This window comes from Leptopilina heterotoma, unplaced genomic scaffold (assembly GCF_015476425.1).
Source record: "Leptopilina heterotoma isolate Lh14 unplaced genomic scaffold, ASM1547642v1 Lhet_24, whole genome shotgun sequence".
NCBI classification, from domain to species: Eukaryota; Metazoa; Arthropoda; class Insecta; order Hymenoptera; family Figitidae; genus Leptopilina; species Leptopilina heterotoma.
The window spans coordinates 2,926,497-2,952,992 of NW_025110956.1; the positions used below are offsets into that span (position 1 = coordinate 2,926,497).

The 26,496-nt window shown below is 30.6% G+C and overlaps 1 protein-coding gene across 2 annotated transcripts; it reads right to left on the reverse strand.

Moving 5' to 3' along the window:
• Window positions 1-2,573: 2,573 nt before the first annotated feature.
• Window positions 2,574-25,520, reverse strand: LOC122502939. Of its 2 annotated transcripts, XM_043613295.1 has the most exons (11): window positions 23,128-23,201; window positions 23,012-23,064; window positions 16,704-16,886; window positions 14,287-14,461; window positions 13,053-13,389; window positions 12,121-12,421; window positions 11,810-12,007; window positions 5,530-6,620; window positions 4,717-5,118; window positions 3,265-3,420; window positions 2,574-3,025 (listed from the first exon to the last, which is right to left on the reverse strand). In XM_043613295.1, exons 3-11 carry the CDS (start codon window positions 16,788-16,790, stop codon window positions 2,881-2,883), a joined length of 2,892 nt encoding a protein of 963 aa, XP_043469230.1. In that variant the 5' UTR covers window positions 16,791-16,886; window positions 23,012-23,064; window positions 23,128-23,201; the 3' UTR covers window positions 2,574-2,880. The 2 variants fall into 2 exon arrangements, with proteins under 2 accessions (XP_043469230.1, XP_043469229.1); XM_043613294.1 differs by lacking the exons at window positions 23,012-23,064; window positions 23,128-23,201 and adding an exon at window positions 25,293-25,520.
• Between the last annotated feature and the right edge of the window lie 976 nt (window positions 25,521-26,496).

Here is a 26,496-nt window from a genome sequence, read left to right on the forward strand (position 1 = left end):
ACCGTTTCGACCATTCTAAGGAATTATTAATAAAATTTTTATCGTCTAAGAAATCAATCTAGTTTTCTCGCCAGTTATTAACTAAGGTGAACAATGAATGTGCATATTATTACATAATATCTACTTCGACACAACATATGAGTCAAAAACGAAAGGGTATTCATAACTGAACCTCTTCCCCAAAATATTTTAGATTTCAAGTCACTAGTTTTCGGTACAACGGGAAAAAATGGGGCGTGTAAGCACCTTAAGAAAACGCTTGCGTAAAAATTGCATAACATGAGCGCAGCCAGTAATTATTAGTTGTTTTAATAATGCAATATTAATTGTCATTCTTACTAATCGTAAAAATGCCAATTTGATAAAGTAACGTAAACAATTTGTAAAGAATAGGTTAATTGTCTATTTTATTAAAAAACTAATATATAAAATTTATTGGTTCTCACATTAACCGTTTCAAATTTTTATTATTTCGTCTTTAACGCGGAAAAACGACTAAATTTCCAGTAATTCTTTTTAAAAGGGCACAATGTTTTTGTTTTACTGATACTATATACCTTTCTGACACCACACTGACAATAAGAAAATGTTTTGTTTAAAATTTTGTCAAAGTTGGTTAAAATGGCTACACATGGGCATTTTGAAAATGTTTAATATTTTCTTATGTGTGGTTATTGAAATACATTTTTGAAAGAGTATTCAATAAGTAATGTAAAGATCATTAGATCATTGATCATAAATTGATTTACTTTTTGTAACACTTTATGCTGTACTTGATTACATAGTTGCCTGCGTGTGTCACAGTTTGCCCAAAAGTTGGGTGAACTGAAGGTCCTGACCTCTTGACAGTATAGTTACCTGGTGGATCCATCAGTTCACCCAACTTTTGGGCAAACTGTGACACACGCAGGCAACTATGTAACCAAGTACAGCATAAAGTGTTACAAAAAGTAAATCAATTTATGATCAATGCGATCTAATGATCTTTACATTACTTATTGAATACTCTTTCAAAAATGTATTTCAATAACCACATAAGAAAATATTAATCATTTTCAAAATGCCCATGTGTAGCCATTTTTACCAACTTTGACAAAATTTTAAACAAAATATTTTCTCAGCGCAAGTTTTGAAGAATTATTACAAGGAAAGGAGACGCAAGAGTTGGTTTCAAGAGTTTGCACTGTTAATGCATGCAATCCTGCATGTCCTTTGTGATCAGTATAAGAAATCTATTGAACATCTGAGATGCTAAGTACATATCTACAGTCTATACATTACGTCTAAGACTTCGGTAAGACTACTTATTTCTTGATAGGCGCACCATCAAGAAATAAATGGTTAGATATCTAACCCTAACTGCATCTAGATATTCAGGATGTCCTAAGAATGTCCGGAAACTATTATATCCGCAGGATGTCCCAGGAATCGAATGTCCTGAGATATCTTAAGGACATCTTAGGGATATCCAAATTTCCGGATATGACTAGGACGTCCGTAGGATATCCTTAAATATCCTTTGCTGTTAGGGAAGTACTTGAAAATACGTCGATTTGACTAGCACTGGTCTGCTATTAGATTATTTCCTACAACAATTTCTGACATTCATAAAAATTCGCAGAAGACGTAATATGCACAATTCCTTGCTTCCTGACAGTGTCAATAGTGAAATAATTAGTATTGATTCAGCAATTTTCTCTACTTTGCTTACTTAAAAAAAGTTACAAACTATTAAATTTTATAAAATGTATGTAAAATTACAGTAAGTGACTGAATGAAAAATACAAAAGTCTATGAATAAGTCAACAACTTTGACATTAGACGTTGGTTAGACCTTCATTTCTTGCTGGGAAGTAAAATGGTGCTAAAGCAACTAACTTGTTTACGTTGACGTCTGCAACCAATATCAATTTTTCCAAAGGAAATGTCTTGGCTGATTTTTGGTTTTAAATAAAATGCACCTCAAATAGATTTAGATTTAGGTACATATTTAAAAAGTTTTGGGTCAATAAATTTAAATATTTCAAACTTTCATAATTTTTATTTTTTACAATAAATGAACGTCTATGTATATTATTATTATTAAAAATCTGCTGGAAGGATGCAGATAGCTATTTTGTTTTTTATCATACTTTTACTAAAGATATAAACAAATGGTCCTTCCACTTTCTATTTTTATCAGTCTACTACAGGTTCGCACTTTCAACAGCCTTATTAACTCCAGTAATTTCTTCTTCTCTCCTCTATTATTCAGCTTTTTACTGTCGTCAGTCTTTTAGCATATGAATAAAAATGCATTGAACCTTTAAGAGCAACTTCTTTTCAGATATAACATTGTATATTTGCTAATTCAATAGAATACATTAATACAGAATCCTATACATTTTTCAGTCGTATTTTTTAAATACTATATAGAGTAAGAAATACGAAACAATAAAAAAATTGTCATTAGTAAAACTTTAATATTAAAGGAGAAGATGAAAATCTTAATAATATTTAAATAATATATAATATTATATTTGATATATTATTATATAATATGTAATAATTGAATTAAATAATAATTCTTCGAAAGTTTCTAATTAATTTTTATTTTTAAGATTTTGCTATAATAAGAGCAATGTAAACTAAAAGTATACAATGGGATATTGCGAATTAAATTTCTGCTTTCTTTGAAAATCAAGCGATTGCAATCCTAATATAAATATACAGTACTTATTTCATCAGGTACTAAATCATTTATAAGAAGTTTAAAAATCTTCATCACTTCATAAAATTTCAAGGCTTGTCTTCTGAAGCATAAAGTTTAATAACTCTATGACTTGTAAAATTCGATCAATGTTAAACTTTCATCATAAATTAAGAGATGAACAACTTTTTTTAAGTACCACCTGATTCCTCTTGTGATATAGTACTTGATCTATTAGATTTCACATCTAGATCCATACTGAAAGGTTTAGATTGTTTTGGAGTCACTAGTAATGGTGAATCTTCAAAGCTACTGCCGCATTCTAAGGAGCTGTCACTGTAAACAAAACAACAACGTTTCTTTTAATTATTACTAATATTATTATTATATAAATTTACATATCTTGTAACATAATAAGTTAAAGACGGGAAAATCGTCAGCTCTGACGATTGTTAACGGGATTAAACCAAAATCAACCTAGTGTTGTTTTTCCTTATCCCACTCCTAATCTAATTCTCTTTTTCCCGTATTATTTATAACATTCAAGTGCTAAAATTCTTTCAATGTGGATTTACCTGAATATGCTTGTGCGATCACTCCAGTTTCTAGTTACGATACAGTTATCACCACTACATGAACGTCCACCGGAATTTGTGCAAGACTGACCAAGTAACGATACTTCTCCGTTTCTTTCCATCAAAGCTTCTGCTTGCATTTCATGGCAATTACATCTAAATTTAAAAAAATATTAAAATAAAATATTACATTACGTAAAAATTAATCTATTTTACATTTCTACATTCTGCACACTATAATTTTATAAGCATCTTGAGGCTTATTACAATTTATTACGATTTTTTTTTATTTAATCTAAAGTAAATATAAAATATGCATCGACTAAATGTTTAAGAAAATTCCAACATGGAAATCTATATGGAATCTTATGTGAACATTGATTATAATTCCTACGTTCATAAAGATATCTGGATGGGTTGCCATATCAAATCGTATATGAAATTGAAACATGATTTGAAGTAGGAATCAACTTGTAAACCAAACCTTTTTCTATGAAAAAATCCCTGTTAAATCCTATGGTAAATCCCTGGTTAAAATCTTAAATAAAACTTTTTAACGGTTACCTAATAGTTTTTAATTATTTATTTTCTATGTCAAATTCCACACAAAATCCTTTTAATGACCTTTGATGACGTTTAAGGGAATCATTAGTTGCGGAGTTAATGGACCTTTAATTAACTTGATTCCCTTAAACGGCATTAAAGGGAATTCAGAGTCTGGTTTTACGTGGTTACAGAGAATTTAATTGGATAGAAATTAACAACTTAACAATAGTAAAAGAAATTCATTACGATTGCACATGTATGTGAAGATGATCGTGTTCTTGTACATGAATTTTATAAAACATCGTCAGAAACTAGTTAACTTAAAGATGACAAGCGTGCTGCAGTAGCATTCATGATTGTGAGGTGATTTTAAGCGAATCTGACATCAAACATCCAAAGTTAAAAATAAGAAATCAAATATGTTAAACGATTTTTAAGAAATTGTTCTAATTTCATATTATGTTGCACATTCACACTGCACAAAAAAAGGCAGAAATCGTCCTATTTTAAAAAGAATTTTTTATGCCCAAATAAAGTAAGGACTTTCTAATATTCAATTTAAGCCTAATATGATTTGAACACATAACTAGACGTATTGAATCCACTGTATGAATTTCTGTCAAGAAAACACGAACATTTTAAAAAGCGTCCACTTTATGAAAATCTCCAATTAAAATTTTTAAAATCATTATCCATTTCATGAGAGGAAAAGGAATCTAAACCAATAATCAATTTAATAAAAAAAATTCGATTTTCGTAAAAAAAGTCGGATCTCCCTCATATAAAACCGAGATAAATTTATATCTTTTCTCATCTGTCATATATGTATATGAAATCTATAAATGCAGCTCCCAAATCACATCCGGCATTTTTATCAGGGTCGTATGCAAAAGAAAATTAACAAACCTGCACTCTTCAGGTTGCACGTAATTAAAAGTTTTTACTTTATCCTCTTCTTCTGATTGTGGAATTGTTTGAATTCGTTTTGGAATTCTTCGTTTTTCCGGAATCTCATCAAAATTAATCCAATTACTAGGTTGGACATTTAGTAACTTTAATGGTATCGATGGAGACTTTGGTGTATTGCTTATGTTTTTTTGAACTTTATCTTGAACTTTACCCGCAAATTCTGTGAAAGTGTTGGCCGACATTTTTCGATGGCTCTTTGTCTTACAACTTTCTCCTCTTGGTAAAAATATTTTCATCTTTTCGGCACATGGTTCGTCCAAAGATGTATGCATAACAAAATTGTCAAGTAGAGTTGGATTAATCGGTGTCGCCGATCGAGGTCTCTCAATGGGTACCGTTCTGAAATGAAATTAAATAAATTAAAGTGACGTGCAGTCGAAAAGTTTCATAAATGAATAATCAAACAGGGCAAGATTGAACTTCTTTGATGCCATAAGGCAAAAGTTTTAATTAACATTATCGCATTAATGTCTCCAGAACATAAAGTTAGATGACAAGCATAAAAGTAAAATGCCAATATAAAACTAGATATTTACAAGTGTGCAAGGGTCATGGGAATAACCGTTATTTTTAATTTATCAGGTGGAGCTTGTCTCTCTAGTATATACTTAACATACAAGTACTTTCTCCAATATGTTCCATTATGTTATCAAAAATAACATCTTTAGCGACGCATCTTATATATTACAGATTAAAAACCTATTCCTGCTTATTATTTATGTAATACAATGAATTATTAACAGAACATACCTCAACTCAAGTTGTCTTCCTCTAGAAGGTAACGTATTGACAGAACTGTCTTTCTCTTTAATTAGAGTTGCAGGTAAGATACAGTAATCTTCTTCAAAGCTTTCTTCATAAAATAAACTTTTCCCTTCATCAGAAGCTCCTTCGAAACCTCTTTCTGTTTTTTGTTTTAGAAACTCAATTTCGGAATCTTTTTCAGATTCGGAACTATTATGCTCTAATTCTAATTCATTACTTTCTTTTTGACTTTGATTTTGAAACTGTAAAGACATTTGATCTTGCTCATGAATAATTTGCTTCCTTCTTTGTATTTTTTGACAACTAACGTAAACAGATTCAATACTTTCCTCTGACGACACATCTATTCTTTCTTGAGGTTCCTTACATCTTCTCTTTACTCTTAAATTTCCTCTTTTCGTGGAACTAACATTAGGAGCAGATTTTCGGTCATCACAATCAGGTTTTATGTATTCATTGTATTCAATGTCTTTGGTGGTCGTTGAATTTTCCAAATAATTTGACGCTACTTGTTCTATGCATTGAGAAGATTTTTTAATCGGGCAGTGAGTATCAACTTCAATACTAAATTTAGCATTGTCAGTGGTATTGTCATTTTTATCTAATCTATGCTGTAAGTCATATTCGTCTAAAAGCTGTGTTGGACTTTCTACAGGCATTGATATGCTTTCGGAAGGTAAAACTTTTTCACTTTCATTATAGTTAGCAGAAGAGTACTGCATTGTATGTTGATTTTCTGTATAATTTTGAATTGACTTAAAAGACAATTCTTTATCATTTAAACACTTTGGAGTAGAATACTTAACTTTTTCATTATTATCTTCACTCTCTGAAGTGGCTTCAGAATTTTTCTTTCTTTCTTTCTTTCGAAAAATACTTAATGTGGAAGAAAACAGACTTTTACTTCTTGCCTCAATACTAACTGGTCGGTTTTGATCAGCACATAATTTTTCTCGACATTTATGAAACTTTTTTAGATTATCAAATGACCCCTTTCTTTTGACTGATGAATTCCGTCGAGTTTTAGAACAAACGCAAGGCGTTTGAGGCTCAGTGAATTCATTACCATGTTTTACCTTTAATAAAAATAAATATACTTTTAGTAATGCCGAATGTTTCAGTTAGAAATACAATAGATTTATACCGGAAATACTGAATAATATCCAATTAGGAAACGGATATTAATTTATGTTAAGTAATTAAAAAAGTGCAAATTAACACAAAAAATCAATGGTAACAATGTATAAATGAATATTTTCTACTTTACAACATATATTTAAACTAGATTAAATTAAAATTTTCTGTATATCTGTTTAAATATATCAACCTAGGTGCTAATGTAGTTCGGCCGCCAAAGTTTAAAGGTTGGCCTAACTTTGGCATGCAAAGCATAGTGGTTAGCGTATGAGACTTCGGAGCGTTTGAATGAGGGTTCAATCCCAGCGAGCGTTAAATATTTTTTAAACTGTACGCAGGGGAAAAAATCCACATTTTAAAATGTGGATTTTTAAGCGGCCATTTGTGTTTTCTCATTGACTAATACGTCAATCTTATAGACCTGAATAATCTACCCACTGTGCACGTACTGGAACAATTCTGGAACCGTTCTAGAACTGTTCTTTATTTCCATTAATTGTTCTACTAGAACAGTTCTAGAACGTGCACACTGGATATGTAGGAGAAACTAACTTTAAATTTTCCCAATAAGCATTTTCCAGTTAACAACATAATAAAGCAAATGAGTAAGATATTATTTTTGAAAAAGTACTATGACAATATAAAGCTTGATAAGAAAGTTGCGATACAAAGTGAATCGCGTTGAATATTATTAAATAGGTACTATAATGATTATGTTCTTTTAATAACGTAATGCCTTTTTATTTAATTTTAAATGAAAAAAACGCGGTATTAGAAATGAGAGGAAAAGGAAAGAATAATGTAAATGTATATATCGCTTAAATTCAATATTCCTTATTTAATCAAAATTGAACCAAAGAAATAAAAGAAAGTATTCCCAAGCTTTTGGATGTAAAAATCCAGGCTTAAAATTTATTAATTAATTAAATTTAAATATTTATCTAAAACAAAATTAGTAATATTATAATCATCTTTTAAACACAAATTTTTTTAGCTACTTCTTTACTAGAAAAAAAATATTCGACTTTCATTTTGGATCCGCCATTATAAATGTTGACACGTACAATCCAAGTTGAACATTGTATGACAATAATGTCTAAACATTGTCTGTAATTGTCATTCAAGTTTAATATTTAATATTTCCTCACGCATGCAGAAACTTTTTTTCTGCGCAATACAGGGAAATACAGAAAATTAATAACTTTGCAATAACACACACATGAAGACCAACACGAGATAAAACAAAATGTGCAAATAGAGACACTTAAGACATGGGAACTCAGCAAGCTAACAATTATTAAAATCAGTGAAAAATTTAGCCCAAATGAAATACAACACAATTAAATGCGTGTATCCTAAGCATATAAAAAAATTGAAAAATTTTAAAATAAAAATAACTTTTAGAAATAACTAATACTAGTGAAATTCTAAAAAATACGCTCGCTCTCAATGAATGTTAGTGTGGAACTATCCAAAATAAACATGATTATAAATAAATATACATGTTAATGAAGTTTCCTTCACGAATTACAGTTTAATTAACTAATTATAGTATAATTTTAATATCTAATTAATTGTTAACCATATTTTCGAACGGATGAGGGTATTAGGCGGAGTTAGTTCCCTATGAAAATTCAGATACGCCGGCGAAATTTTAGTACTCATTTTTTGAGGAATTTATCGCAAATTGTACTTCAGATAAATAATTATCCCACTTTCTTTGCTTTCCCCCTACGTTCTGTGCTGTGATTATTTTTATTGTCTTGTTGGTTCTCTCCACGGGATTACATTGCATTGCGAAGAGTAGACGGGAGTTCGTTGGTGTGTAATCCCGAAAATTTTGATTAATTCATTCTGTTTAATCCTTAGACGTTAACTGGGTTCTGTTGTCGTTTATTAAGACGTTTGGAGTTCCGTAACGTAAAAGAGTTTTTTTATTAAAAGCTTGAATTATCGTACGTGTTTTTGGTTCGTGTAAAGGGCAAAACTGGACCCATTTCATTAACTTATCTTGCATGACCAGTGTTCAACCGTAACCCGGTGAGTATGTGGCGCGAAACTGTTACAACGATTATGTAGTGTCTTTGTATTAAGATTTATCCTATGATTAAATAAAACAATGAAACATTTAAACTTTTAGAAAATAAAATTTTCACTTTTAGGGCCAGTTTTACCAACTCCGATTAAAAATTAATCAATGGTTAAATCCTTAACCGACCAATCATGATTGACTTTAATCATTGATTAACTTTTAATCGGAGTTGGTGAAACTGGCCCTTACAAAGTTAGGATTTTAAACATTATAGAATGAGAAGGATAATACTGCTTTTTAGAAAATATTACGATTCAATTTTCTTTCATTCAAAGGCAAAAAAATCTCGCATGTTGTACACATATAATAGGCAGAATGATATGCCAAAATGACGTTTACGTCCAAGTAATTTAAAACATAATTTGCACAACACTATCACCACCATTTCTAGTCCTACGATTTTACAACCAGTAAATATTTGAAGCCAGAAGAAGATTGGACTCAAGGACTGATAAGATCCATAGACACGTACTCCTATGGATGAGTCGCGTTGCAGGTAAATTTCAAAGAATGGTGCATGTGCCGGTAAAACGCGCCGTCTTTTACAGCGAACTTTAGATAATGATCCGGGTTTGCAAGAGTCGATTTTAATATATTTTTGTACCACTTACATTGATTGCAACCATTTTAACGATTGATGATCGGTCATCACCATGAATTCATTCACGGAGGGTGAATCTCAAAGGTTATTCAACCTTCGAGATAATAACGCATTATCGCAACGCCTATAAAACAACGGCTAAACATCCTTTTTCCGTTACCGAGTAATTTAGTTCGGTTTTGTTAAGGGTTCTACTGCGGCGTAAGCTATCACCACCTCCCTTCCGTCTATACTTTCAGTTAATACCGCGCCGAAACCGTATTTGCTGGCGTCGCGTCGGTTTGTAGACAAAAAGGAACTTAAAAATTGGGAACAGACAAAATTGGTTCAATGATTCGTAGGCGTCGTTATTTCTTTCGTACAATTCCACTTTGGTTTCTTTTTGACTAAAGTAGACAGTGGTTTTGAAAGCGTTAAGTAATCGGGAATGAAACGACGGTACCACGAAAGCATTCCTATAAAGCAGCGAAGTTCAGTAATATTTTTAGGTATTTTAAATTCGGTCATTGACTTAATTTTCTTGGTGTCTGTGTGAATGCCATTGCAATCAACCATGTGCCCTAAATAAGTAATTCGCGTTTTGGAAAATTCCGATTTCTTCGGATTAATTTTCAAATTAGCTACGAGTAACCGTTTCAGTACGCGCCTAACGTTTTTTTAGTTTTCGCTAACTGAATTTCCTCAAACAATTGTAACGGGAGAAATCAATTAATATATTTAAATCTTCTAATATCTCAACTTGCATCGTCTTCCCTCAATTTCAATTTTTACACACGCTGAACCAAATTACTCGATCTCTACACAACTATGAAACTAATAAACTCATCGAAGGGTAATTCCGCTGAGAAGATCTCGTTGCGATGCAGCAACCTCCAACTCCGGATTTTATTGTGAATTCTAGCGTTTACTTGTATCTAAATTCGAACACCTTTTTGGCGGGAAACAGACTCTCTATACTTCCAAATATACTTTCCCTACACATGACAAATTTCACAGAGTAAGTAACGAAACACTTCGTTACACAATAACGTCGACGAGATACACAAACGCCGAAGCTCCAAGTTCCGGGCACAAAACCTTTTCTACTACTCTTTGGAACCTCGCGGATGCCGAGTGTAAGCCAAAAGGCATCACCTTATAGTATTGAAAAAAACGTCTACCTGGAATTACGAAAGCGGTAATAGGTTACGGAAATCGTTACAAAAACTATATGATTTGTCCTTTTGATTGTTTAATAACAATTTTTACTTCTGTTATGCTGATGATATTTTTTATATGACCAAATTTACCCACTAAATTGGTTCAAAAAGAAGGATTAGGAACTTCAACACGGTCTATCTAATTCAGGAGAACTGCAACATAGCTCTATGAAATCAATTTAATTCGCATCAATCCTTTTTCGTTTACTGGGCACTGTACTTACCTTTATTCATTTGTTATTTCCATTTGAATGTAGAACTATTTCTAGAATCTTAGCGTCTGTAAACGTAAATTCTTTTTACTCTACTAAAACTTACCATTTTACTGATTAACATGGTAGAAATACAGTAGCGCTATCAAATTTTGCTTTTATCAGTTTTTAACAAATTTTCAGTTTCATTTCGAAATTGTCATTTTTATAATATGGGACACTCGTCGAAACGTCTCTACCGAATACTTTCTTTTTTACTATAGGTAAGTATTGGATATGTAATTTAACTGCTTACATACATATCATCTTATTAGCTGCTGTTACACAACACCGTTGATGATTATAAACTTCTGCAGAAGCATATTGTACAAGAATTTTGAACTGAGAAAATAAAGAGTCACTGATGCATATTTTATATCGTTTATTAAATCCATTTTGACCACTAGTAAGATCATTGATTAGATCAGTAATTTGCAAGATTCAACTGATTCGTTAGTTAAAAATAAATGTACGGATTGAATTATTAGAAATTTTACTAATTTAAATTTAGAAGGTACCCTGTAATATTACTTGTAACAAAACCACCAACAGATACTTTAATATTATAGTAACATTACTGTAATATTACAAATCTACAATGTTATATTACAGTTTTATCTATACGTAATATTTCTCGCTGCGAGAGTTCAGTAAAGGTAGAATATTTGCTGAGTCAGAAGTGACTTCTAACTCAGAAAAATGGTAATAATTTAAAAATCAAAAAATATATATTGTAAAAGATGCAATCAAAAAATATTTATTTAAGGAATTGATATTTTTATAATTGTTGATAATTATTTTTTGTGGTAATTTGCACTTTCAAACGCAACTTTATCCAAATTAGAATGTATTTTCAAGACGAGACATTAATTTTCAAATGCTCGCATGATGAGTAGTCGTTCGCTCATAACATTTGTCCAATTTCAGAAAGGCCCATAAAAATTACAAACAAATTTATAGTTTTTAATTAAAATAATAACTATACCTTGAATAAGGAAACAAAACTGTTTTTCTTAGAATCTTTTGAGTCTCCATCGGAATCTCTTATGGAACCACTGGTACCTCTTCTTAGTGTATGAAGATTATGCATTGAACTATATGAATCTCCAGTTGCTTTTAATAATTCATTTTCATTGTTTTCTTTTTGAATATCTTCTTGCACTTCTCTTCGAACAACACGCACCTGCAAAATTATTTTCCATAATAATTTATTATTCATAATTATTTTTAGAAGGTTTTATCTCTAAGTGTTTCTCATAATTCACAAATTTAAAAAGTATCAAATATCCTAATTACCTCTATATTAGCTTCTTCAAGTACTTTCTTTGTAATTTCCACTTCTCTTCTGAAAAATTCTTTTCGTTCCTCACGCCCACGTCTCCTAGGCTTGTCAAGAGGATCTGGTTTAAATTTGCCACCCATAGTTTGTACTTTTATGTCATTTGGAATTAAAGCTTTAGTAGTATCAGCTTCTCTTTCTAAAAGAATTTTCTCTATATCTTCTATTTCAATTTTTGTTGGTTCTAAATTATTAAACTGAGTTGGACTGTGACCGCAAAAAGATGTTTCCAAAAGACATTTATGTGGACTTGGTGACCTAATAATAAAATCATACTTTAGTTTACAGTTATTCAAAAAGCAAATATTTTATGTTAAAAATACTTAGAAAATCAAATAATATTTATCAATTATCACATTACGTTGATTAAAATAACACTTTTGTTAAAGATTTAATTTTTTAATATTTTTCAATTTTAAAACAGTTTTCCTGTGCTACAAGCAGATCGGATAGTGGGAAGGAAGGGGTTGATACAAAACGGTCTCAGTCTCTCTCTCTCTCTTCCGCTTTGTGTGGTTGAAAATTTTAGAGAAAACGACGTTGCGTAAATATTTCTATGTAGTTCTTAGGGTACAGTCTCATAAAACAAATTAATAGATGAGAGTTCAACTAATAAAAGTAGACTATTACAAGAAACTGTGTTCGATTGTCGAAAACCTTGTCTGATATTCCACTAATCTCCTCATGAGAATTCTTAAAGTCATCGGTATATTCAATAGTACCTTTCAGATGTTTAAGGTATCTTTTATATTTATATATTACTTCATATTCGTTTAAAAAGTAATAAAACATGTAACAAAGAAAAAGCAGGTGCTTTTTATTTTAAAAAGTAACCAACCCAAACGTCAACCAAAATGTCAACTAATAATATTTTCCAATATAATAATACCTCGAAGACACGTTTGATGCCACTGACATTTTTCCAGAATGCCCGGACCCTTGACTTCCAACTGATGACAGCCGCGAAGTTCTTCCACTTATATTCAGTAATATTATTTCTGAACAATTGCTATCTTTACGTTCTCTTTCCTGGGATTTCATTGAAATGCAGCATTCAGAACGGAGTTTATCTTCCTTCAATCTTTTCGTAGTTCGTTTAGCTTCTCTCTTAAAGTCTTGTTCATGAATTGGATCTGGCAGATCCAATTCTTCTGTAGAGGATCTTAAGTCTTGATCATCTTCCTTGTAATTTAATCTTATGTTACATCCATCAGGTGGTTCACCTCCTAAAAAGATTAATTTCTAAGTTAACTAAATATTATATGTAAGCTTTTTTAATTGATTTGAAAGCTGTTGCTTTAAAAATTTAACAGAAATTTAGAGAGCGGTATATCCATATTCAATGATGTAAAAAATATCCCCAGTATTTAATAATGGGCACCTTATTGACCAGCTGGGTTATATGGAGGAACTTAGTATGCACCGACACAGACAGGAAGTATAGAGTGACCATAATGCGACATTGTTACATAAAGCATAGCCGTATGCAATATGGGAGGTAGCTTATCTCTCTTGTTGCATAATGTACTATTATGTACCCAGTAATAAAGGAATTATTAGATAGGCATTTGACGAATTAAACCGGTTGATTAATTAGCTTTGTAATAAATCCAACTATCCTGCAATTTTTCTACACTTTATAAAATAAGAATAATTTGCTTGGATATTAGTATCACAGGAATTCTAAAGATTATTTGTTTAACTACTAGCGTGAAGCACCATCTGGTTATCAAAACCAGGAAGTAGACAGATAGTTTTTAGTTCAAACATGGAGGAATCACCTCAGGATTTCAACAATTCGTTAGATGTATTCAAGAAAATAAAAAATCATCGCAAAGTCTGCATCAAGAATGTGCAAATCAAATCGGCGAACTGAATTCAAGAAGGAGTGTAAGTATCAGTTTAGTGACATTTAGCCCGTCTGTGGTGAATGATCAACAAAGCAAATCTTTTTCACAAATAGATCTCCGGATGAAGGATGAGCAGATCTTTTGCCCAATTCGCCTTATGAGTTTTTTTTACTGACAATGAGTATCGTTTACAGTGATCCAATATGCCCAAAGAATATATCTCTTGATGAAATGATATTTATACGACATAAATATATTACTATCAATAAGTACCTGCAAGAAGTTCTCGTTCTGGTGAAGATTCCCTAGAGTTACAGCTATCTTCGTGATGGGATGAGCTACTTGCTCGACTTATATCAATTCTGGGTGTGCTTGAAGTTTGAAGAGAGCTTTTCGGATTAGAAGTTCCAGATCGACTTGTTCCAGACAATCGACCGAGGTGTTCTTCCTACGATTAAATGCACATAAATATAGTAAATTAATTTATCGAATAATGAGATAAGGTTGAAAGATTAAAAATATAATTTTTTAAACATTTTAGAGTTGAATGTAAAAGAACGTTAATTCTATCAATGTTTTTACCATTTACATACGCGTAAGCACTGGACATAAGATGTTTTTAATACGTCTTCTGGACATCTCTAAGATGACATATTTGTTCAATGTCTTAAAAAAACTAATTCAGTCGTGACCACTGGAAATATCTTTTTTATAAACTAAAAAATATGGTTTAACTGGTTTCCAATGGACTTTTGTTGCAGAATGTATGAGCCAAAGCAGAATAAAATCTCTAATTGTAAATCGTAAGCTTTACCGTAGCATAAAAAAGACAAAACCTATTTGTATCATTTTCTCTCTCACGTAAAAGTTGACTATTTACGATTAGAGGTGTTATTCTATGTTGGATCACTATTTTTCTTTGGTAAAGTGTTAAATGGAGTACCCTAGTTATAAATTTCAAAAAATTAATGATTTTTTGCATTTTATTAAATTATATGTTCTAAGAAGTATGTATGAACATTTCTAAGTTGATCCAGTGAAATTAGTGACCAAGCGTCAGCTGCACCTCACTATTTGTGTATTCCTCTTTCCTTTTCTTCGGTATTTCGGGTTTTTTCACCAGTTCTCACATCTCCACAGATTTTCAATGGAGTGTAGATGACAGTGAATAGGAAATCTCATTATAACTGTGAACGTAAAACACGAAGCATCGAGTGCTTCATCTTAGGCGCAAAAGGATGTTGAAACTTTAAATGAATTTTTCTCAAAATTACATGTTTGATGACTGATCACAATTATTTAAAAACTATTCAGTGTATATAGTTAAACTTTAAATGCATTTCCCTCAAAATTACATGTTTTATAAGACATAAGGTAAAGGTCCCAATTATGGGACAATTTACAATTTTGTCCCTATTATGAGACAGTATTACAAAAAATAAAATAAATGCAATTAAAATTGGTCATAAGAAATTTCTACTTATTTCAAAAAATTTTACACGTTAAAAGAATAATTATTTGTGTATAGCATTTAATTTAATAAGAAATGTTTATTTGCATTTTAGCTTTTAAATTAAGGTAAGCCAAGTTTTTCGTCAGACTACCGTCCCACATTAGGTGCACTTATTATTTGCTATCCCTATTATGAGACACACAGGAAATATACAGCAAACATAACCTCAAATATTTTCAGTTTTTTCGCATTAATTTTCTACCAGAAAAATTAGTTTTATAATTATTTTTTAAACCAGAATTTGTTTATTGTATTTTATTCTTTATAATTAATATTCAAATTATTAGGATAAGTCAATAGAATTCTAATTACTTATTGAATTAAATAAATGTCTCATAATAGGAACATTCATTATGGGACACCCGTACATACAGAAATCATAGTCCCATAATTAGTGCAGTGCAGAGTTTCATAATTTAATTAATATTATTTTTATTTCATGAAAAATAACCATTTTAGGGTCTAAATATTATTCATAACATATCAATCTTTCAATCTATACCCTAATTATTCATATTAACACTCCCGATTCCAAGAAATTTATCATAGAAATTTAGTTTAGCTTAAATAGCGTCCCATAATTGGTACTTTTACCTTATTCGTAATCAGCTACATTCGATTGGAAACTAGATAATCTTATAATAAATGTAAATCAATTTCATTTTTGCATTTCAAAAGAACTGTACTTGTGAAAGTAACCAGATTTCATTCATTTCATGAAGATGTCACAGCAATGTCTGATTACTGATAGAGTTCTTAATAACTTTTTTTTAATTAAAGCTTTTTGCGTTACGACTGATGTATCTTCCTAACTCTCGGAACACACCACTATATTTTTTTTTGATCATTTTTTTACAGCTTAATCACATTCAGACTGTTCATCCTATCAAATTAAAAAATTATTTAAAATATAGTTTAAATACTGTAGAAAAAGTTTGTAAAATTAAAATTTTTTCTTAAAAATATAAATAAAATACTTTTTGTGAAAAATCATATAGGGTCTGAGAAACCCCTAATGTGCTCCGAGGGTTCATATAAAATTTAGCATATTTTCAAAACAAGTCTATGTCACCGTACATGACTATTTAATGATAGGCTCAAAAACCGGCACTACCTTATATAAAGTAGACAAAAAATACTGGTTGTATATTTTAAAAAAGCATCATTTTTTACTTACATTATCTGCATCGTCAGTAAAATCTTCAAATGAAGCCATTGGGGCATGTCCAAGTTTGAAGTGATTGCTGTCTTCCTTAGATTCCATGTTTCAATTATTATAATTTTTGTAATAGTGAACAATTTGGTGGTTCATGACTTATTTTTAGTAACCGACTTGTTGTTAATTACGAATTTCGTTTTTCTAAAAGAAATTAATTTATTAATAACAAGAAGAATCAAAGTTCCGATAAGTATATTCAATAAAAAAAGCTTCATGTCAAACATAGAAAAGTATGGGATTCGTATAAGTTCGTATTTCTAGCTCTCATAGGGTATGACTGACAAGAAGCTTTTCCTACTTTGGTAGTATGTTACGGTCCACAATAAAACCTTAAAAATCACTTTTTTAACTAAAAATAATTGTTTGTTTAAAGGATGCAACAATTGCTCTAAATTGATCTGTACTTTCTAGACCCGTATTTAAAGAAAACTAGATAACTTTCGAGCGAAAATTGTCTATCTGAATATCAACCAAATTAAGACATGGACTCAATCCTAATAAAAAAAAGTATTTTAGAAGAGCGGAATTGTATTGGTGGTAACTTAAACTAAATGCGGTTTCGCGGGAAAACCGTATTGGAACGTTACGGTGAATTATTTTTGCGTAACGTAAATACTTTTTTCTCAAAACATTCGAGTTAAGATTTCTAAGAAAATTTAAAAACATTCAAGAACCCCAGCAGCACGTAATATTACAGCAATATTAAGAACACTGCCTTAACATTACCAATATTGCCTCAATGTTGTCAATGTTACTGGAACATTACGTGCTACTGGAAAACAGCTTAAGTGTTATGAATTTGTAATGATCTGATTTTTATTTACTGCAAACTCGCTCGCCAGATGGGGTCCGGGAACATTGTTAAATATAATAAATAATTGGGACTTTCAATTTAAAATACCCGTACATGCAAGAAACCATCGTTTCATAATGGGTACTAGTGCAGAGTTTCACAATTTAATTAATATTATTTTTATTTCATGAAAAATGGACGTTTTAGGGCTGAGGGACAGGGACAGAGATTATTTGAGGTCATCGAGCAGTCTTCAGATCTTACCACATTTAGAGTTTCGTTTTGAAAAGGACTCATACATTTTTAAATGTATGAAAATTTTCAATGAACGAATTTGGGATCAACTGAGACTTTTAAATATGTATAACTCAAGAGTTATTATTAAAAAAACTAAATATCTTATACCATTTGAGGGCCTCTGCCCTTTTTGTAAGTTAGAATCGGAAAATTTATTTCATATATTGACAATTAGTCCTTTGTATAATTCGATTAGATATAATAGGCGGAGAGCTAGCGACAGTTTTGGCCAAGGGATTTTTATAAGGCTCATACTTGGAGGATAGGTTCCTTCTTCACTCCTCTTTACAAAAGGTAAGTCTGGCAGTACACATGCCCTGCGTTTTCACATATGAGACAGTTTAATATGTAGAAAATTTATTTTCATATTTCTAAGTGCCAGACCTACTTGATATTAAATCTTTATGACTAAAAATCATAAAATATTACAGCCAGAACTGTCAACCCCTGCCAATGACGTGCCAGACTCGCTGTTTATTAAGAAATAATTATAGAATTTCAAGCGTCTTATGGGAGCGTGGAAGGGATGGCTCTAGAGTTAGGTAGTCAAATCGTCAAATGCGCCTATACTTCTTCTTCTTCTTCTTCTTTTTTAAAAAAAAATGTTTTGTTTGTTTGGCTTCGAAAAGTTAGGCCAATTCTCAGAACCATATTAAATGCGCCTATACATTCTATTAAGATAAAAAAACTCTCGAGCTGTCCTTTCCACGCGCCTTTCTCCTAGCGCGGAAGTATCCCCTTCCCTTAGCGGCTATCATTTTTCGTTCAAAATTTTGCAACTTTAATAATTTTTTTCATATATTTAGCAGGGGAATATCGGTCTATCATTTTAATGGTGACATATACCAGTGGAACACTACCTATGAAAAAAGACAGACTTATAAAAAACGCTTGAAATTTCATAATTATTTTTTAATAAACAACGAATCTGGCTCGTCATTGACAGGGGTTGACAGTTCTGGCAGTAATATTTTAATGAATTTTAGGCATGAAGGTTTAATATCAAGTAGGTCTGGCACTTAGAAATATGAAAATAAATTTTCTACATATTAAACTGTCTCGCATATGTGGAAACGCAAAGCATGTGTGCTGCCAGACTTACCTTTTGTAAAGAGGAGTGAAAAAGGAACCTATCCTCCAATTATATAAGCCTTATAAAAATCCCTTGACCAAAACTATCGCTAGCTCTTAGAATATAAGTATTCAGATTTGTTCCCAGACGTGGCAGATTTATCGAACAAATGATTGTTTAAATTCAACACCAATAATCCTTTCTTAATTAAAGGCTACATTCACGTGATAATCGATATATTAAAAATATGATAAGTAGAAATAAAGAGTATGAGTTTTTCATAAATTTATGTAATTTTGTAGTGTGTGATATCTTCAATTATTGTATAAAATCTTCGGACCTTTTGTAATTTGTAAATTATTCTTTATATATTAATTAGTCATATGATTATATTTCCGGCTTTAGAGCCCTACTGGAAAATCCTATATAAGTACCCAGGAAACAAAAACCTATTTGCTTGTTTTGAATCGGTCGAAAGCTCTCGTGAATCTGCATTCTTAAAAGGCGAAGGCAGATTAATTCTGATTATTTGCACTACTTATTGAATAGGACGTCAATAATTTGAATCGGGATAACAAACTTTTTATTATCCGATTCACAATGTGACATGAATCGGAGGTGGCGTCGAATGAGAATAGTATATGATAAAAATGTTTACAGATAAATAAATTAATATTATACTATTTTTCAAAATAAATGTTTTATTATTTACAAGTTCTTCTTTCACTTTCAATTCGCGTTTTTTCATTTCAAAATAAATTAAAAGGCACTACGTTATTAAAAGAACATAACCTTTATAGTACCTATTTAATAATATTTAACACGATTCAGTCTGTATCGAAACTTTCTTATTGAACTTTATATTTTCATACTGCCTTTTCAAAAATAATTTTACTCATTTGCTTTATTATGCTGTTAACTGGAAGATGCTTATTGGAAAAATTTAAGGTTAGCTTCTCTAACGTAGACTATTCAGGTGTATAAAATTGACGAATTAGTCAATGGGAAAACACAGATTCAAAAATGTCTGAAAAATATTCCGATTCAAATTTCCCGAAACCGATTAAAAGCAAATCGCTTAAATCCGCATTCTTAAAATGTCTCATTCACTAAAAGGCCTGATTAATAGGTTTTTTTCCCTAGGTACCTACAAGGAATCCTATAAGGATCCCATGTAAATTATTATAGGATTCTTTATAGGAACATATGTAAGTTCCTATCAAGAAATTTCCTGTAGGGAAAACATACTTTTTCCAATAGGGTTCTTTATAGATTCCTATAAGTCTCCTAAGGGAATGTAATAGGATATGACTTATAGTTTCCTATATAGAATCTTATGTGGAACCCTATAAGAGTAACCAACAAGAATTCATATACTTTCCTATAGGATCCTATATGGGTCAGACAATAAATTTTTTTTTAAATTTATAGAATTTATTCTTAACAATTTATTGTAACTTAGAATTATATAGAACTATTAACATTTCCCCAGTAAAAAAAGAAGTATTGAGTGGAGCGTTTAGGAATTGAGTGAAGCTCTGAGCCAATACGGATTCGAGTAAAAACCGTATTGGGACGTTTGACTCAATCTTTTTTTCATCCGCCGAATACGGTCTTATTTTAGCATTAAAATTAAAATCACATGAGCAGAGTACACATTATAAATTGAAAGCACAATTGTCCTAGAATGTAAAAATGCCGATTTAGATAAGAAACTGTGAATATTTTTTATTTTTTGTTAAAAATTGGTAAAAGCAAAGTTTGACAAGCGCGACTGATTTTACCATGTGAATAAATGAAGTGGCAAGTTTAAATGGACTAAAAGAAATCTTCTGTTACCGACAGAAAGTTCCTAGAAAACAATGAAATTTCATTGTTTTGTTGAATTTACCACAATTCTTTAGGAACTTTCTGTCGGTAAAAGTAGATTTTTTTTGTCCATTTCGTCCATTTAAACTTACCACTTCATTTATTCACATGGTAAATTCAGTTGCGCTTGTCAAACTTTGCTTTTACCAATTTTTAACAAAAAATAAAAAATATTCACAGTTTCTTATCTAAATCGGCATTTTTACATTCCAGGACAATTGTGCTTTCAATTTATAATGTGTACTCTGCTCATGTGATTTTAATTTTAATGCTAAAATAAGACCGTATTCGGCGGATGAAAAAAAGATTGAGTCAAACGTCCCAATACGGTTTTTACTCGAATCCGTATTGGCTCAGAGCTTCACTCAATTCCTAAACGCTCCACTCAATACTTCTTTTTTTACTGGGTCAGAGAAAGCTTAGAAAATAAATTTGGTGGGACGAGAATTCGAACCTGACATCGACAAACGCACAAGACTTACTAAACAACTACCTAACCAACTACGCAAAACGAGCTATTAATGTCAGCCAAAAAAAATCTTCCTCTTAAAATCTTCCGCATTTAATATGGCGTCAAATCTAAAGTAAAATTTAAAATTTTTTAGCAATATTCTTCATATTGCCGAAAAGTCAATGAATTCGCTTGAAATTAGTTACTCGGGGGTTTTTTGTGTCGCTGATTACGAATATGAACTTTATTTTCAAAAATTCAAAATGGCGGATCCAATATGGCGGACGAATTTTACAAAAATTCATCGAATTTACTTGAAACTTGTCCCACAGAGGTTTTTAGGGTTGCTAATTACGAATATGAAATTCATATTCAAAAATTAAAAATGGCGGATTCAATATGGCGGACTTATTTTTTAAATTGATCAAATTAACTTGAAACTTGATACTCAGGAGTTTTTGGGGTCGCTGATTACGAATATCAACTTTATTTTTAAAAATTCAAAATGGCGAATTCAATATGGCGAACGAGTTTTATAAAAATTCATCCAATTCACTTGAAACTTGTCCCACGGGGGTTTTTAGGGTCGTTGATTACGAATATGAAATTCATATTCAAAAATTAAAAATGGCGGACTTATTTTTTAAACTTGATCAAATTCACTTGAAACCTGTTACTCGGGGGTTTTTGGGGACGCTGATTACAAACCCCCGAGTTACAAGATTTAATCCAATAGAATGAAATTTAAAGTTTCTTGTCAACCATATTGAACATGCCATTTTGAAATTTTGAAAATTAATTTCATGTTTGTAATCAGCGACCCCAAAAACCCCCGAGTAACAAGTTTCATGTAAATTCGATGAATTTTTGTAAAACTCGTCCGCCATATTGAATCCGCCATTTTGAATATTTAAAAATGAAGTTGATATTCGTAACCAGCGATCCCAAAAACCCCCGAGTAACAAGTTTCAAGTGAATTTGATCAATTTAAGATATAAGTCCGCCATATTGAATTCGCCATTTTAAATTTTTAAAAATGAATTTCATATTCGTAATCAGCGACCCCAAAAACCCCTGAGTGACAAGTTTCAAGTGAATTCGATGAATTTTTGTAAAACTCGTCCGCCATATTAGATCCGCCATTTTGAATTTTTGAAAATAAAGTTCATATTCGTAATCAGCAACACCGAAAACCCCCGAGTAACAAAATTCAGGCGAATTCATTGACTTTTCGGCAATATGAAGAATATTGCCCAACATTTTTAAATTTTACATTAGATTTGACGCCATATTGGTCCGCCATCTTAAAATTTTTAATTCTACATTACTTTTCTCGAAAGTGTATATTTTTTATGCACCGATGGTTGAAAATAGAATTTTATTCTTACACTTTTTCAAGGTAAAAAAAATGTCAAATTTGAAAAAATGAATTTTTTTTGTTTTTTGACATTAAAACCGCCATATTTAATTTTGGTTTCGACGAAATTTATTTTTCACACCGGAATCGAAAAGAGCACATCCAAAACCTTTAGAAAATGTACCTCTGGTATAAATTGTCAACCGTTTTATTTATAATTACGTAGCTTGAAAATGACCAAAGAATTTTCACGAGTTGTTCGGTAATGGGTTAAGGTGCAATAGATATATGCTATATATCATATAGTATAATATAAATTCTTGTAGGTTATTCTTATAGGTTATTATTATTAATCACTGTATTAAAACCCACACGGCAATAATGACGTCTTTCCAGTGACCAAATTTTTAACTCGATCTATACGCACCATTCACAGTCTCCTAGTTGAGTCAGCTCACAGCTGCGCAAGGGACTTGCGCACTGTAACAGATCGAGTTATAGAATTGGGAGGTTCAATTATATAATCAAAAAAAATTATTTTACCTTCTACACGGAGAGAAAAATCTAGCTTTAATAGTATAACACTACCTATACTAATTTCGCATGACTATATAGTCACGCTTCAAACGCATGAATTCATACCCAAAAACCATGGGTCCACGCTTCACCATGGTTTTTCAGTATGTTTTCATGCGTTTGAAGCGTGACTATAGTCCATGCGAAATTAGTATAGGTAGTGTCATACTATTAAAGCTAGATTTTTCTCTCCGTGTATATATTGATAATTGCATTATTTACGCTTCCGGTTACGTATACTACCCACACAGCACCGAAACTTTCCTGAAAATTTATTAAAGATTTACTTGCAAACTTCGAAAAATTTACTTGCAAAGTTTAGTGAAAATTGTGTAAAGATTTAAATGTCCCACTTAAATAAATGTTTATAGTCAAATTTTCCTAAAAATTTAACTTAAAACTTTCCTGAACATTTAAATTAAATTTTCGACTTCTCTCTTATAAGCGAAAATGTAACTTAAAACTTTCCTGAAAATTTAAATTAAATTTTCGCCTATATACAGTAGGCGAAAATTTTTTTTAAATTTTCAGGAAAGTTTCACGCTAAACATTTATTGAAGTGGGACATTTAAATCTTTACAAAATTTTCACTAAACTTTTCAAGTAAATACTTCGAAGTTTGCAAGTAAATCTTTAATAAATTTTTAGGAAAGTTTCGGTGCTGTGTGGGTAATGGCGAGTAATGTCTGCACTATTTAGTTATCATAGAATTTTAAATAATGGTATTAAAACCCTGAAAAATTTGAAGAATTTTGAAATCAATAAAAACTGTAACAACCCTAAAAAACATCAGGATATTGAGGATAGTTTACCAGACGTCCTAAGGACATTTGGAATTTATTATATCCGGAGGATGTTCCAGGGACGTCCTGGGATATCCTAATTTCCAGATGATGTGACTAGGTCGTCTGTAGGATTTCCTAGAATATCCTTTGCTGCTAGGGAACCCTGTACAAGAACATTTTTAAATTCTGGAAACCAAAAGTTTCAAAATACTTGCACCAGAATATGCAGAAGATCATGTGAAATTTCCGATTACTTCTTCTTGTACAAGATCTTATAAAGGAATTTTCAGTAGGGTTCTTATCTCAGGATTTGATCGAAACAAATGTTTTTTTGTAGTGTTTTTGAAGTTAAGAAATTGTTTAAACAACTTATTGTTGTTAATAGACTTTAAATTTTTTCTTATTCGTTCAACTTTTCGTAAATATTTGTAATATGAGCACTAATACTTTTCATAACAAGGTGTAAAAAGTGCCCTTTTTAGCACCGCGTTATGAAAATGATTTAAGCTAAAAGTTGAAATAAAGTTACATTTAAATCGAAAAATTGTACAGCCTCACAACTGCCTGTCCTTAATTTGAATAAAAACTTTTGCAGATATTTTTAAAGCATGTTTAATGATAAGATTAAGATAAACCAAGTATGGAAGAATTTAATTTTTTTTAATAAATATTTATTGTTTTGCATTTTTATGCAAATTGTTAGAAATATTAATTGCAGTAATGCAAGAATCACAAACTTTTGAAGTAGATAATTATTTAATTTAATTAATTTATAATTTAGCTATAAATATTTTATTTACAATTGAATTTATCAATTTTTACATTTTAATAAATAAATTAAAAAGTAGTACAAATTTTCGTTATGTAATCTTGATCCTTTTTGATTGAAAGGTATAAAATGTCCTTTATAAAACTTTACAAAGAAAAGTTTTGCTTATCAATTAATATAGTTAAAATTGACCTATATTCCCCACATAACAATAAACTTAACCCTTGATTTGTCGTGAACTGAATAAGTCACCCGTATTTTCTATTTTAAACGTAATGACTCTAAAAATTAAACTTGCACATTTATTAATAATGATAATTTAAAATTATTTTATTGTTAAAGAATATTTTGTATTTTTTGTTAATAATTTATTACATTAAAATGTTGAATTTGTGAATTTACTAAATGGGACAAAATTGGTGAAAATTTAACCTCTTGGTTAAAATGTGTAATGAAATTTATTTGTCTTTCTACACGATATATTTTAATTTACATTTTAATGATTTTCGATAAGCATTTTAATTTGTACTTAGTTCACATAGCATGTGACATAAAAGATTTTTATTAGAAATTCTCACCTTAACTTATATTCATTGACCTGTTTTGTCTGGAAGATTCACTCGTAAAATTGACTATGCTTAATGTAGATCTGCTTCATAAATTGTTATGTTATGTCAGGTAGAGTTGTAAATAATTAGCGTTTTATTTTCTTGAGCACTAGTTTCTTGCCTGTCGATATTATTTGTATTACAATGAAGCCACCGTAAACTATTGCAGTGCCAACCGACACGCAATCGATCTGCGCAACCCTGTTGATGAAATCTCATGAGGGAAAAACTACAAGTTTCGCTCGATTTATGTATTCCCCATAATAGAAAAAATATTCAATAATTATCATCATATTAATCTAGTTATGTTATAAACCTAAAGATAATGGAATTTTTTATTTCTCTTTTTTATAAATTATAATTTAGTTATTTTACATTCTCCAGTAAAAACGAGAAATTTGAAAAAATTGAAAAGTTTGACGTTTCTAGAAAGCGCTAATTTATTCAATATTTTTTAAACTACATTTCCGTCTTATTCTGTTGGATTCTCGGCAGGGGTTAATTTAAACTTACAAATGAATTAAAATTAATTATATTCCTTTTTTCTGCTTTAGAAAATTTTATCATTTCTTAATAACTATTTTTAATTTAATGCAATAAGTTTGACAAACCGAAAATTGAAAGCAAATTCTAATTATTTCTACACTGAAAAAAAGATACAATACTGATATATATTTAAGAGAATGGTAACAGTAATCTATATAACTATATGTGATTGTCCACGAGAAAACACGGCTTAGCTTTCACAGGGCGAGTGATTGAAGTAGAAGCAGAACGAAGGAATGCATACAATATAACATCTTTAAAACGTTGTATTGTCAAAAGTAATTGACAATTCACTTTTGATTTTTGCATTTGAAAAAGCAATATAAAATCTATCGATTAGCATAAGAAACTCAAAATTGATTTTTTAGAGCTGAGCCGTGTTTTTTCGTGGACAGTCACATATATATATGACCTGGGTCTATGAAAAGGGACCTTACGTGCGAAAACAAGTTTTCGAGAAAACTGCAGTTAAAGTTTAACTCAGAAAAACCCTTGTAACTTTTTTAAATATTAATATTTTTTAATCAAGTTAGCCTTATTTCCTTTCCGTAAATTACAGTTTTAAAATAAAAAACATTCAAATAGTGAAATTTTTCTTTAAATAATTGTTTATATAAATTAAAAACAA

Excerpts from the sequence above, each read along its gene's own strand:
- LOC122502939 (XM_043613294.1), bottom strand. The coding sequence starts at position 16,790 with ATGGAATCTAAGGAAGACAGCAATCACTTCAAACTTGGACATGCCCCA. Across the intron at positions 5,119-5,529 it reads GGAAGACAACTTGAGTTGAG|AACGGTACCCATTGAGAGAC; the intron begins GTATGTTCTGTT and ends ATTTCATTTCAG. Across the intron at positions 3,026-3,264 it reads GATCGCACAAGCATATTCAG|TGACAGCTCCTTAGAATGCG; the intron begins GTAAATCCACAT and ends TTTTGTTTACAG.